At 35.1% G+C, this 15,506-nt stretch overlaps 1 protein-coding gene and 1 long non-coding RNA gene across 3 annotated transcripts in view; one reads left to right on the top strand and one right to left on the bottom strand.

Annotated features, from left to right (window-relative positions):
- LOC148969385 (uncharacterized) overlaps positions 1–15,506 on the top strand; it is a 109,337-nt gene that overhangs the window by 8,764 nt on the left and 85,067 nt on the right. The gene's annotated exons all lie outside the window — the stretch shown is intronic.
- LOC120483225 (nectin-4) lies at positions 1,674–9,628 on the bottom strand. The gene is made up of 9 exons (XM_039678179.2): positions 9,285–9,628; positions 7,617–7,973; positions 7,415–7,533; positions 7,196–7,346; positions 6,987–7,102; positions 6,707–6,860; positions 4,445–4,819; positions 2,802–2,895; positions 1,674–2,697 (listed from the first exon to the last, which is right to left on the bottom strand). Exons 1-9 carry the CDS (start codon positions 9,340–9,342, stop codon positions 2,601–2,603), a joined length of 1,521 nt encoding a protein of 506 aa, XP_039534113.2. The 5' UTR covers positions 9,343–9,628; the 3' UTR covers positions 1,674–2,600.

Genomic DNA, 15,506 nt, shown 5'->3' with positions numbered 1-15,506 from the left:
GTTGAAATGTACATTGAAAACATTTAATCCATATGGTTATCATTGCATTTTTCAAACAAATTATGTGTGAAATGTTTTTTTATGCATTTCTTAGAATTTGTTTATTGTTTTTTGCATTTTGTAAAATCAGTTGAATGAAAATAATAATTTGTCAGTAATTTGTACTCTAAAGTGTATTGCTCATACATTTCTAATCTTGCATTGATTTGTTTGTGAGTAAAATTATGCTGTTATTTTAAAAATTAGGTGAAAATTAAGAATTCAAACAGGGACTCAAAACATTTAGTGGGCTGAATGATGAATCCCCACCAATATTTAGATTAGTGGTTGATCAATATGAGATTTTCAATTCTTCAAATTTTACTTTTGGTCGCCCTTATCTTGAATATTTGGTTACATCCTTAAAAAAATTAAATAAAAATGTAATCATACAGCAATGTTATTCTAGTTTGTACAAATGAATGTGTAACACATCTCTGCATTTACAAATTATACAAACTAAAATATGATAAAATGTCAAAGACAAACTTATTATGAACATAAGTGTTCTTATTCTTACAGTTTATTATAATATTCACTATATAAGATAAGATATTAGAGTGCTATTTTTCAATTGAACTTGAATCACACTGTACTTTGAGTCAAAGGCAAAAAAAAAAGTTTGTTGCACATTTCATGTTCACAATTAACTATTGTTTTTTGTCATACACCATTGGTATAATACTCAACATAATGAAGTGCAATAGTATATTGGATGCATGATTATACAGTGCAGGATACAGGTGATCTGAACACTGAAGCAATAAATCCTTTTTTTCAGAATTTTCCATTTCCGACCACAATAGCGAGAGCAGGAAACGTCCCTCTGCGTGAATGTGTTGCTTTTGTAGCAAAGAACCACAATGCACAAAACTCAGTACAAAAAGCATCGCTGTACTCTCTCTTTCTTGTTTTCTCTCTGTCTAAGCACACACACATAAACACTCGCTATATCAGGCATATGTCTCTGTTTATTAATCAGAAATGTATAATTTCCATCTTATTAATAATTAAAGGCTTGTTCTCAGGGGTAAACCACATTTTGCCTAACTTTTTGCTGTTATAATAAATGGTGAGAGTTGGCATTTGTTTTTGTAGATTTTGGCCTTTAAGGTCTGTTGGTCACTGTCTGATGTGGTTTTGGCAGCTGGTTTTGCTTGGTTATCTGAGGTGTAAACTGTGGTTTTATGAGGCCTGAATCAATCAGTTGCTAGCCTTTGCTTTGTTAACAGAACATATAGCCACAACATGAGGGAAAAATTAATATGTAGGCTTTTGTCCTGACTCCTTACTGTATCTGATTCATAATAGCACTCACTTCTTGTCTTTTTTTTTTTTTCAGCTGTATTGTAATGGCATTAAAAGTCAACATTGTGATAACCACCAGATCTATTGAACATGATAGATCATTTTCTGATTAAACTCTCTTCATAGGTACTCATCATATTTCATATTTCTGGAATTTACCCAGTTTTTGACCCAACCTCCACCCATCTTCATATGTTGTTTTCTTTTAAAATATCACACATTTTAGGGATTTTTTTTTTACATTGCTACAATGTAGGAGTAAAGCTAACTTCTCAAGATATTCAATAATATATTTGATGTTTGTAAAGCACAGTAAAAATTCAATCCCAATTTTCATATTTTTTATGTTTGTAAAGCACAGTAAAAATTCAATCACAATTTTCACATTTTTTTAAAGTTACAAAAAAATAACAAATTGTTTTTAGAGCAACAGATTATATGTACAACCTATTCAGAAAGACACAAATACAGAGGAAAAGTGCAGTAAAAGAAATCACATAAAAACACAACAAATGTGGTTAAATTCATATTTTTACAAAATAATGCGTCGAATGATAATTAAACGAAAAATGAAAATTGAACGAGTTTCATTAATCTTCGGAAAAACATTTTTAACATATTTAATGTATATGTGTGTTTATCAATGTTTATATGTAAACAAAAGCATTAGTCAAAGTTTATTTATAAAGCACTTTTAAAAACAACAAGTGTTTGACAAAGTGCTGTACACTTGTATCCTATTTCACAACTACAAACAGTCAACGACACAAAATAAAAAGCCAGAAACAAACAATCGACAATACAAACAGTCACCTAGCTTCAAAAGCCAAACAGTAGTAGTAGGTTTTAAGACTAGATTTAAAAGCAGCAAGAGTTTGAGCCTGTCTGATGTACAGGGGCAGATTGTTCCAGAGCTTTGGAGCTTTCATAAACTAAATCGATTCATCATTTAAAGCAACCGTTTCTCTTCGGAAGAAGAACGGTACTCAGTATGGATTACATTTAAGTAATCCATGGATTACATTCATTTTGGTTGCATGGGCTTTCAATGAAGGAAAATAAATCTCTCAGGCATCATTAAAAATGGCTTAATTTGTGTTTTGAAGATGATCAGAACTTTTATAGGTTTGGAACGAGATGAGAATGAATAGTTGATGACACAGTTTTCATTTTGAGTGAAGATTTTCATCAGAAATCTTCCAGTCAGTATATATGTGGCCCACAGATTGTGAGTGCAAAAGTGCATGACGCATTCATACAAGAATATCAGTCATGGGGACATCATGGTTCCTCACTGATGTGTATTTGACTGGTGGTGGAGGAGGTTTGAAAGGGGGTGGCATATCCATTCTGAAAAAGAAAAAGTAAAAATGTAGATAAATGGACTGAAAATGTGTTGCAATTATGTACAGTAACAGAACAGTGGATGTGCTGATGATTTTGGTGAGTCTCACTTTTTTTGGTTCAGATGTCTTTTGTATAGAAGCACAGTCAACACGAGCAACAGCAATACAATCGGAATAGCGATATATGCTGTGCTTTTTGATTCTGAAAGAGAGACGAGAGATTTGCAAGGAAAAGACAACCAATAATAGATTTATGAGTAGCTCAAGACTTGGCCTAAATGCATATCCTGTTTATACTGTCATGTGCACGTCCTTTTGAAAACAACACATTGATATCAATCATCACTCACTTTAAATCAAACAGCATCTTATGGGTTTCCTTGTTACAGCCAACAAACATCAGATGACTTCATTGTGTGTATTCAATTTGTTTAAAATCAACATATATCAAGGAATACAAATTGGCCGTTAATGTTTTGAGTCATGAAAGTTTAATTAGTTTTAATGTATAATTTAATTCAGAGAATATTCTATGACCGAGGTGAATACATGACCAATGACTTTTGTTACATATGACATTAGTAGTATTGTGATGAATTTCCAAGTGAATTTTTTATTTAATTTATTTGTTTTTTATTTAATCCATAGGATGATTGCCGGATACATTACAATTGTTTTGCCTAATTTTGACTACCGGTAATCGACTAATTTCATTGAAGGTGCTACCTGATTGCCTAATCCTAACCCACCTATTTCTAAATGTACCTATACTGGGGATTTAGAGGGTAATAACCTGAATCAGAATTTGGTGTTGTACAGAAATCTTAATCCATGTGAAATTTAGTCTCTCGCCTTCTTATTGTGGTCCCTATCTTTCCCTATCACACGACCACACAGACCTAATTCTTAATCTTATACGCTCATAGGAAGATGCAGGGGAGATGCAAGGGAAAACAATGGTAGAGATGGGGGGAGTCAAAACTTTTTGAAACTCTGAATCACTTGAACCAATTTTTTTGCACAATGATTCACTCTTTTGAAGCACTCAGAACACCACAGACTTGCGGCACCTGCTGGTCAAAACGGCGTAAATGCAACTACAAACATGCTAAAATACCATTAAATATGTGGGTTCTGTAAAATGTGTGTTCTTTTATTTAAGTGTAATGCTTGTTGTGTGTTAGGCAGAGCATTTGTATTAAGTACTAAAATGTATTATATTAATTAAAAAGAAATATACATTTATAAAATGTACCCATGTAACGCAGTATGTTAGAGCTTCCGCAAGAAACAATGACCAATGAGGTTTTGTTCTCACGCGTCAAGCCGGTTCAGTTGAGCTTCTATGTTCACTGATTATTGTTTATGCGAATAAGTCTAAATCGAATCTGTTCATTTAGAAAATTTGGACTAATCTGCTCAATTCATTTGGATTGGTTTTATGAACTTTTTGAAGCGTCAAAGTGCCAGTTGCGTAGCTGTCAATGGACAGAAATTTCAGATTTCGTCCAAAATATCTTCAATTGAGTTCTGAATATAAATGAAAGTCTTATGGGTTTGGAACAACATGAGTAATTAGTTAAAGTAACAGAATTTAAATTTTTAGGTCAACTAACAATTTAATGTTTCAAAACTTTTAAGGCACTCGTCACAGGCCATACGAAATGTGACGTCAGAAAATTAAAGTCGTTTCAGGGACAGAGCAAGTTTTTACATTTTGATAAAAAAATTTTTAAAGAAGAGTAATTTACCTCCCGGTGTTGTCACAGTGGTGGAGTTGTTTTTCTTCGTTATAACAGAAGTAACTATTTTTCTTCCCGTAACTGTTTCTGGACGTGTGCTTGGATTTTCTGTACAAGAGCTGCCTGTAGATTTTACAGTGCTTGTGTGTAATGGAGATGCATTGCCAACAGGTGGAGCAGAAGGGCTGCCAGTGAGAGGAGTGCTTTGGTTGGTGAGTCCGGGTTGTAGGTTTGTCGTGGTAACGTTTGGTTTTGATGTGCTGGTTAGGAAGTGACCAGATTCTGTTGTTGTCTCAATAGCACCAGTGGTCCATGAGCTGATTCGCATGGAGGTAAACTTCCTCAGATGTTTGCTGATTGTTACTGAGGAAGGTGTTGTCATTCCTTCAACACAATCATTATAGGCAAAATGAAACATTATATGACAAATGTATATTAGGAAATATTCGTCATCATTTGTTTGTACACATAATGTAATGTAATATAATATAAAAACAATAACAATCCTTCCTGGGTGTTTCCCTGCCTAAGTTTGGGATGCTGAGATTGGCTCCAGCATTCCTGCCACCCTACATAGGTTAAAGGTTCACCCAAAAACAAAAAAATAGCCCATGATTTACTCACCCTGAAGCCATCCAGGTGTATATGACATTCTTCTTTCAGACGAATACAATCAGAGTTATATTAAAAAAATGTCCTGGCTCTTCCAAGCTTGATAATAGAAGTGAATGGCCGTTTGACTTTGGAAGTCCATTAAAGTGCATCCATTCATGGTTAAAGTGCTCGACACGGGTTTGTGGGGGTTAATAAAGGTCTTCTGAAGTGAAATGATTTGTTCTCGTAAGAAAAATATCCATATTTAAAACTTTATCGACTAAAATAACTAGCTTCCAGCAAACAGCCGTACGCATCGATCTATGACAAGAGTAACACTTGAACTTGACGCACAGCGTGACGGCAAATGCTGTTCAAACAAACAGGACTGGGCAACTGCGTTCGTCATTATGTTGTGCGTCAAGTATACACCAAGGATGGCTTCATGGTGAGTAAATTGTTCATGGATAGTTCACTCAAAAATGAAAATTATCCCACAATTTACTCACCCTAAAACCATCCTAGGTGTAAAGTACCTTTTTTCTTTAAGCCAAACACAGCTGGAGTTATATTAAAGAAAATATCCGGGCTCTTCCAAGCTTTATAATGGGAGTGATAATAGTGTTTTTTGAAGCCCATAAAAGTGCATTCATCCATCATAAAAGTAATACACACAGCTCCAGGGGGTTAATAAATCCTTTCTGAAGCGAAACAATGCATTTTGAAAGAAAAAATACATAATAGTCTTAAAAACTTTAATCTCGTGGGTCAAACATAGGGCTGGGCAACAAACTCAAGCTCCTCTGACATTTCTCTTTAAAATTCTCTATTTCTTGACCCGCTGTGTTTTGATGTGTCTCGATCCTCTGCACTTCCCCGTTTATCAATACGCTATGCATTGGGTTAGACTAGGTCACTCTTCGGCTGGAACTCGACTCGCGAATGGCCATTACTGTAAGCCAGTCGTCGTTATAGTTTATAAGTTATAATTATGGATATTTTCTTACAAAAACGCATTGCTTCACTTCAGAAGGTCTTTATTAATCCCCTGGAGCCTTCTGGATTACTTTTTATGATGAATGCATGCTCTTTTTTGGGCTTCAAAAGTACTATTCACTCCCATTAAAATGGGAAGAGCCAGGATATTTTTTTAAATATAACTCCGGTTGTGTTTGGCTGAAAGAAAAAAACTCATATACTGTACACATGGCTTGAGGGTGAATAAATTATGAGATAATTTTCATTTTGGGTGAACTAACAATTTAAGTGGTTTTGAAAATGAATTCTATTATAATATATTATATTATAAAATTTGTTTGCTCAATTATTTTATTCACTGTCCCAATTACTCTGACATGGGAAGAGGGATTACTTGAGGAAGTAATGATATTTGTTACATTAGATTATTTAGTTTACGTTTTCCTTATGGGGACCATCAGCTGGTTAAACTGTAGATGATGACTGAGGGAAATTGATCAGTTTACCTCTGTTCCAAAAGGTATAATTAATTCATATAATGGGCTTCAGTGGTGGCGTTAAGCTTTTCTATTGTTTTCACTCTAGTGTGCATCTGCTCTGGGCAAACTGGGACTTTATCTGTTCATATTCACGGCTAAAAATGAAAGGGCCATATGATTGCAATTACAAAAAAAAGAGGAAAATAAAGCTTTTTCTTACCCTCGATTTGCTTTGAGAAAACATGGATAGAAAACTCTATGTCTGTCTGGAGCTGATTGTCCTGAAAGACAGCTGTCAGTTTGTATGTTCCTGACTGGTTAGATGTCACGGAAGTCAGAGACAAGGTGTCTGAGAGAGACAGTGATGTGTCATCCTAAAAATCATCACATGAATTTGTCATTTTAAGCATGCTGAGTTAATACACCACAAAATATTTCTTTAAAACTGCTTCAATACTGCTTACATATTGAATTTCAATCTCTTAATATTTCAGCCTTACCCTCATCCACTTATATTGTAAGAACTGAGATGCTTTTGCAATACAAGAAATCGTCACATCCTCACCAAAACTGACATTAAAGGGGCTGCTTGTGTTACACTCAATGTCATCAAGAACTGTTTGGAAGAATAGGATATATTTGAAATTGATTTTGTTTACTTGCATAAGCTTTAATTTAACAGAGAATGATATGTATTCTCAACACTCACAATTGACTGTCAGTTCCATTGTGGTATTGAGACCTTGCTGATTTTGGACAGATGACCATTCAGGTGAACAGATGTACAGATCGCTGTTGTTTCTGGTGACGTTTGGTAAAATGAACTCTCCGTTCAAGCTTTTCATCCAAAATAGCTTGTCCTGATGAGGAGAATGAGATCAACACAAAAGCTGTATAGACAGACTTTAGATTTATCAATCTGACTCACCTTTGACCGTCTTAGTCCATATCTTAGTGGTGGAGGGCTTGCTGAACAAGTTATTTTCACATTATCTCCCTCTTTTATGAATCCGTTTGGATGTGACATCTTCGCTGATGCTGGAGGCTCTGAAATTAGCAGACAGCAGCTGCTTGTTCACTTTTACATTTTTTGAGTGTATGAGAATGTAGGTTACCGTGAGCAGTTTTACCTGTGACCTGCAGCGTTGTTGTTCTTTTAATCGAGCCATTAGGATAAGAAGTAATTTCGCAAGTGTAGTTTCCACTGTCTTTCATGGTAACTCCATACAGGGTCAGGACTGAGCCTTGTAGCATTCCAGTTTTTGAACTGTTCATCGTCGTCAGAAGAGGACCGGTTTGAAAGTAATTTGCTGGCATTGAGGGATGGAACACCACGATCTTCTTCTCATCTCCTTTTTGCCGTTTTATCCATTCCAGCTGGATAACTTTGATTTCACGTTCCTCTCCCACAAAGCATGGCAGACTGACATTCTGTCCCTCCACAGCAGTTATGGACACTTTATGATTTATAAGCATTCCGTACGTTCCTGACAAACCATTTTCATTAGTGATGATCAGTTTATTTCATGAAACCACAGATTGCATCATTGGTCAGTGTTCATTTATTCTAAGAGATTGACAAGCTTTCACCTTTAAAGGGATACTCCACTTTTTTAGGAAATAGGCTCATTTTACCACTCCCCCAGAGTTAAACAGTTGGGTTTCACCGTTTTCGAATGTATTCAGACGATTTTTTTGATATTTAGAAGAATATCACTAAACAGACAGTTTTTGGTCTCATTGACTTCCATAGTATATTTTTCTCCTACTAGGGAAGTCAATGAGACCAGAAACGGTCTGGTTACTGATATTCTTCTAAATATCAGAAAATCGGCTGAATGGATTTGAAAACGGTAAAACTCAACTGTTTAACTCTGGGGGAGTGGTAAAATGAGCCGATTTCCAAAAAAAGTGGAGTATCCCTTTAAGGCATTATAAAAAGTTCAGTGTCATCTGATTCTGTAGTATAATTTTATTACATTTAATTTTATTTTTAGATATATTTATTACGTTTTTTGTACATTTTTAATCATGATTTAAAAATATATCGCAAGATAAAAGTTGATTTATTTATTGTTTTAAGCATTAATTAAGACTGTTATGTATTTGTATGCATGTGAGTGTGTCACCGTTGTGTTCAGTTTGTTGTTTGTTTTTATTAGTCACTAGGGACACTAACACTAATCATCACAGCTGTTCATATATTGTCTTCACCACCATGTATTGAAGTACCTCCTTGTGCACTCTTCAGTTGTCTGGCATTGTTCGTGGTTATGTTTACAAGCTGTCTTTTATGTTTGTTGCCTATTTGGATCTATTTAAATGAACCCTGTGTTATATCTTCATCTTCCTTGGATTAGAGTGTTTGAGTGAGCCTATTTTAATCATTTAAAAATAGTTATATATTCTAAGACATAGTTTATTTTATTTATACATACATACATACATTTTTATCATCATTACATTTTTTTTGTGTTAATTTTTTCCCTAAAAATAATAATTATAATAATAATAAAAATAGGAGATGCTCAAGTTTTTTTGTTCTCGCCAATTAATTATTAATTAATGATTTTGTTTTTATTATGAAATCAGGACAGTTGTATCATTCAGTAATTTTTGACTTAATTCATTTAACACAGAAATGATATCAGGGTCATCACAGGAGTCGTGCATTTAAGTCAAATTGCAATTTGAATGTATTTTTGACTAAATGTATAAATAGGACAAAACAATCAGTTCACGTCATTCAGTTCAAAAACTATTAAACGTCTTTAAGTAGAAATGCAAGCCCCTCTTACCTTGTATCATGCATAAAATAAGAAGTTTGTAAGTTGCCTCTGTCATCAGAAACTCCATATCTGTGAAACCAACAGTCTTAACAGAAAGAGTCAAACAGCAGCAGAAGCAGCAGAGATACAGGAAACGAGCTACACCACCAGAGAGACAGGAACTGGTTTATTTTCATAGTCTAGCAAGATTTACTTCTGTGATCGAGTCGCTCGGCTTGGCTTAAGCTGTGCAGTATAGTTTTCTTTTCATTAAAACAGCTTGCTTAAGATGCTCTTATGTCTATAAAGGGTTTGGAGAGATGGAGTTTATAGTCCCGATAAGCACAGTGCACTGCTTCAACAGACAATGATGACCTTATTCTGATTATGCGGTGACAGCATGTCTTCCTCGATTTCCTGTCAGAGTGCAATGACAAGCTGCGGCCACGTTTTCACACATGCAGCAGACAGCAAAGATCACATCAAATTTGAAAGCCCCTGCTGACAAAGATATTATTATTTGTGGATTTTATATCAAACAATCAGGCTGGATGGCAAATGTCCCACTGGTCCCCATGAACATTTAACTTCTTTATTTCTTATTATTACAATTTACTGTTAGTTCACATCTTTAAATGAGACGTGACATGGAATCTATAGTGGAGAGAGTTTTAAGCCTACTAAAGGTGTTACAGTACATAATCAGGATACATTAGTAGTGACATACACTGATATTATGATTCTGGCCAATATTAAAATTCTATATTTTGTCTAAAAAAATGAATAAATAACAAAACTTGAAAACCTAAAATTGAGTGTATTGTATACTAGTAATGATTGGTCTTATATAGGATATAAAAAAAGTATGGAATGCATTCTGTCACAAAAGCCGATAGTTACTTTCATGTTATTAATTCACATTCTACTATTTGCCTAAATCAATGAAAAAAACAAAATGCTTTAAATACGAAATGCCACAAGTTTTAAAAACAACAAGTGATTTTATTAGGCTATAGTATGAAAATACATATTAATTTTGAGATTTGACGTGACAATGCTGTACTAAAAACTGAAATGTTTTTCTTTTGTGTTTTTCATGTACAGACAACAATATTGTCAAAGCGATCCCGTTCACACTGATCCGCGAAAATGACTAAAATACTAGTTAGGTTGGTTATTTCAATGCTAAAATGTATGTTTGGCCAGTAGATGGCGATGTCAACTTAACTTGTCAAGAAACACTGTGCCTAACACAAATGTTGAAACACATTGACTATAGGCTTAACGTGTAATTTATGAATTCTGATGACATCACCATTTTTGCAAATTCATGTTTTTGTAGTTTACACAGAGATGACAATAGTATTGTTTTTCAAAACTTTGAAAACCGTTTTCAAAAGGTTGCATGTTCAGGCCCCCAAAATAGCATTGCCATGTAAATGAATGGCCAAAATCCATACAAATGAAACTGTTACATAAACGAACCCATAGTTTAGTTTTGATTTACCCTGTTTTTCCATATAGTCACCGATTAGATTCAACTGTCTATTTTAGTTCCTTGTTTGCCCTGAGTGTTTGTTGATTCTCATCAGCTTTATATGTGGTTTGAGTAGTTTCTTCCGTACATCTTCATTGAACTACATTTTTGGTTTTATTAACAAAGACTGTATTGTTTGGATTACCTCTTGTTCTCCTCTGTGCGTGTTGGCACACACCCCTGACAGTTAGATAGCAGAAGTGATCCAAATGTAAAAATAAGAGATAAGAATTTGCACAAAAATAACCTAAAAAAATCATGCATCCCTATTTTTAGAATATATAATTATAAAATTATAATTTACATGTATAAAAAACAGTTTACACGCAACTGCATTACTGTACTGAATGTCAGAAGAGCAGAGAGACCTTAGATTTAACTCTCAGTTGTCTCACTTCTGAACTACCTTTTACTCAGAGAACATTCACATGTGCCTTTTCCAGTCCTCGTGGCTTTTGAAGCTCATTATCATTGTCTAGTAGAAAAAGATCAAACTCACACACTATGAAATAATAATGAAGCAATGAGTGCTGTAAATGGGAAGAAGGGAATTGATGGCTCGGTTCCATCATGAATGAATCACACGGGTACAAATGAGTAACACACTATTAACATTACAAGAAATAACTAATTAGTAAGTTACAGTGATCAGTTGAATGCAGTAGTTGACAATTAGCTAATCAATAACTAACTTTTTTTCATACCTACCAGGACTACTGTAAGAACTACTAAAGTATGATTCATAATTAATGTGAATAATGCATTGTGTAATTAATTCAAAAGTGAAGATCATGTGAACCCACTAGTAATGACAGAGGAACTATCAAATCCTTCAGAGGGAATTAATAACCCAAACCTTAAATGCTTGCGATGACTTCAGTCATTACTAGAACTTATGCTTCTACATTATGCATTATTCACATTAATATTGAACCTGTATATGGTAATTTTCATAGTCCTCTGGGAGGTATAAAAAAAAGAGTAGTTTCTGATCAGTTGATAGGGGTGAATTCAGGGTGATTGTGACACTTTTTGCCATTGAGATGACTTGGAAAAAATGTCCCAATCAACCTGAGTTCACTCCAGTGAACTACTATCACATTCAATTGAGTTAGTTGCATGTAAATATTGCGCTACTCATTTGTTCCTGTAGTATTTCATTTATGATGAACAGGGTTCTAAAGTGTTACAGATGGCTCTATTAAATTCTTTGTGTGTGTAACGCTAAATCCAATGAAGATGAAGCGAATATAACACTAGGTGTATTTATTCAACTCAAAACTAGACGGCCTTCATGTGAGAAAGCGTGTGAAACACAAACAATACCGGACAACTGAAGAGTGCTCAAGGAGGAATTTAAACAAGGTGATGATGACAAAATAAAGAACAACTGTGATGATAATCAGTGACCATGGAAACAAGAACAAAGAAACACGAGTGACGGCGATCCGAACCAGTGTAAAATAGTCCCAATGTAAACACTCATTATAGGTGTACCATAGTGGTTAAGGATAAGACAAAAACACGGATTGATGGATTCATGATGAACTCGCTCATTAGATAAATGTTGTAAATTTTGATTAGAAAAAGTTAATGACTTTTGCTCATTGCTCAAAACTTTTCAAAATATGACGTAAACCCACTTGTGGGCCACGACCCCCCTGTTGCTTAATGTCTTGATGACGCATGTGGCACTATCGTTCAATGAACGTTTTCAGGTACAAAACTGAAGTGACGTTAGATCCATTAATGTGGCCGCTGATAGCAGCGTGGGGAAATAAGCTGAAAAATATCAAATCAAAGCAGCATCATGGTGATGGAGGAAATGTGACACACGGTGTACCGAGGGCACACATATTTAAATTTAGAGATGTATTATTTAGAGAGACAGCTACAAATAGGGAATTATTTGATCTGTGTAAAAGGTCTGATGTCCTCAAGTTAAATGACTTCCAAAGGCCAAGAGCGGCTGTCATCTGTAATATTTGCTTGTCAAAAGAACATGCATTTGAGACTTTGTATTCTAGCCAAAGGACTAAAATATCTTCTTTCATTGTAGGACTCAGTGAGCACAGCATTTGATGATGTAATCCATATAACCTCTAAAAAGTGTGCTTGTGTGTGCTGGCATGTCACTCGTGTGTGTTTGTTCCTCTGAGGCAAAGACTCTGGGACAAATTCAGTGAGGCTGAATAAAATAAATGACGCCAGCATCATTTTAATGAATAATTTGATTAATAAAATTGTGCAAATCAGGTAAACAGGCAGTCAGCCTGTCTCGCTTGGCGTTATCAGGAATGACACGAATGTCTTTGAGCTTGTAAACAGGCAGACGTTGCACCCAGACAAGAGTAGTGGAACGATTGAAGTTCTGATTAAGTTTCGTCAGATGGGAACAATCATTCTGAATCTGAATACACAAAATCATGTTTAGCTTCACTATAATGAGCCTTTAAGGGATTTTAGTGAGTTCACCAGTTTGTATTATGCTACGATATATTTGCTTATACCCAGTGGTGGCTCCAGGATTTTCTTCTAAGGGGGGGGGCTTAACAGTTCAAAGGGGGTGCTAAGCCAATTTTTGGAGGGGCTAAAGCCCCAGCAAGCCCAGATGTATAGCGCTGCCACTGTTTATACCTTAGTTGTGCACAGCTCAAAAATTGCCGGTGTCATACAAGATCCTATATAATAGTCTCCTGCAGAATACCATCTCATTTCCTTACTACTTACTATGGTTAGCTTTAGGGGTTATTTTCATGCTTGCTAATTTCTGAAATCTAAAATCTGTATGAATAATTGTTTAAATTATTTCAAAATCGCCACTTCGTGATATTGTTATCTTTTCTAATGAGATCGAGATTAGTTGTCTCAGCCAGTGTAATCACTTTGGGGTCCAACAACTCTGTTGGAAAATGGAATCTTCATTACCTCAGAGTTTTAATTAAAAGTAATAATAGTTTTAAAAGTTGCCCAAAAGTGTTTGGCCAAAACTTACATAAACTTGCATAAGAAACCAATCTACATTCATGAGAAATGTCTTTGTTTTTATGAAACAAAGTTTGAATTGAATCAACACTAGTTAGCATTAACATGTCGACCTGAGAGTGATTAGCTGTCTCTAGCACATCGTTATGTATTCACATGTGTTTTATTAGTACAGGGTGTAAAGGGCTCTTTTGAAAAGAACTCGCTCTTATCTGTATGCACTGCAGGCCCATCATTTATTTTTGAATCTGGCAAACAATCAATGCATCAACAACCCTTATAATGATAGTCCGCCACCTCTAATGGGATCTTTATTAGTGATATGTGAAGATGAATGAAAGTGACCTTTTCTTGAAGATGTCATCATCACTCGTCTTCCTTTGACCATTGTCTCATTAGGTCACACATTATCATTAACACATTGAGTGGATTAAATAAGGGCAGCCAAATTCAGGTTGGTAAATAAATGTGTGGTTTAAGCAGGATACAAAATTAACATATTGTGCTAATGTTGGTGAAAGGAGTAAATTTAGCAGCCATAAAGATTTCGTACTGTTCATGATATGCATATATCTTTATGAAGAAAAATTATGCAGTTTGTCATCTTTACATTTTTTATAAATATTTATTTATTTATATACCATAAAGAAAAACGTGTATTCTGTTGCTCTTTCTGATAAAATTAAAGGCCAGTTTTCTTTTATCACAAAAGCCCATTTTTAATCCCAATTACAGTCATGGTCATTTTATTGAAATAATGTTTAATTCACTCAAAAATGAGAATTGTCATTAATTACCCTCATGAACACACTTTCAAAGCCCAGAAAGGTAGTAAAGACATTGTTAAAATAGTCCATGTGACTCCAATGGTTTAACTTAAATGTTATGAAGCGAGGAGAATATATGCACAGTTTTTATTCTGTGCATCAAGTCCAATGAAGAACATAGACTGGTGTTATGCAAATTTGTTACAAACCTATATTACTGGCGACTCGTTACGCCAGTTCAGAATGATTTTTTTTTTTACTTGCACTTTGATTTTTAAACTACATTGCATGAAAGATAATATTCAAAAAAGCAGAAAATTAAGCACTTAAAAAAATTACTAGGGCAAATGATTTTAGAAGACGTTTTAGAAGACGATAAACGATTTATAATGAATACTGCAATATTCCTTTAGAATTGACTGGAAAGATGGGTAGATATTAAGCAACACATATCTAAGGGAAATATGCAGTACTTCATTAGCTCATCTGTATTTGTTATCTTTAGACAGGATGTTGTGGTGTTTTGAGTGAAGCATGTGGAGTCTCTTATCCAACAGAGAGGTCACACTGCAGAATAAGTCTTGTCCCCTGCAGCAGAACTGGTTTAAGTGGTTCGCTCAAGGGCATTCTAGTGGGCATCTCAAGGAGATGTCACAGGGCTAGCATGCCGGCAGCAATGCTCAAACTCTCGACCTTCTGGGGGGGCTGCCCACTTCTTCCTGTTCTTGCATTGTGCAGTGACAATTTCAAGCCAGCGCTTTTAAGAGTATGACTGAGAGCTGTGAAGCTTGACACGGCTTCAGATCTGCACTGACCACTTTGATCTGCAGGTCAGTCAGATGATTCAATGATGGAGAGAGACGAGATGTTTCACATCGCTCTTTTTGTCCTCTGATCTCGCCATGCACCACCAGTTGCCGTCTCCATACAGCATTCGCTCCCACATTCTGTTATGTCACTACC

This window comes from Pimephales promelas, chromosome 23 (genome assembly GCF_988280905.1).
Source record: "Pimephales promelas chromosome 23, fPimPro1.hap1.1, whole genome shotgun sequence".
NCBI classification, from domain to species: domain Eukaryota; kingdom Metazoa; phylum Chordata; class Actinopteri; order Cypriniformes; family Leuciscidae; genus Pimephales; species Pimephales promelas.
Note: the sequence above shows the minus strand (reverse complement) of the source record. Positions and strands in the feature narration are given on the sequence as shown.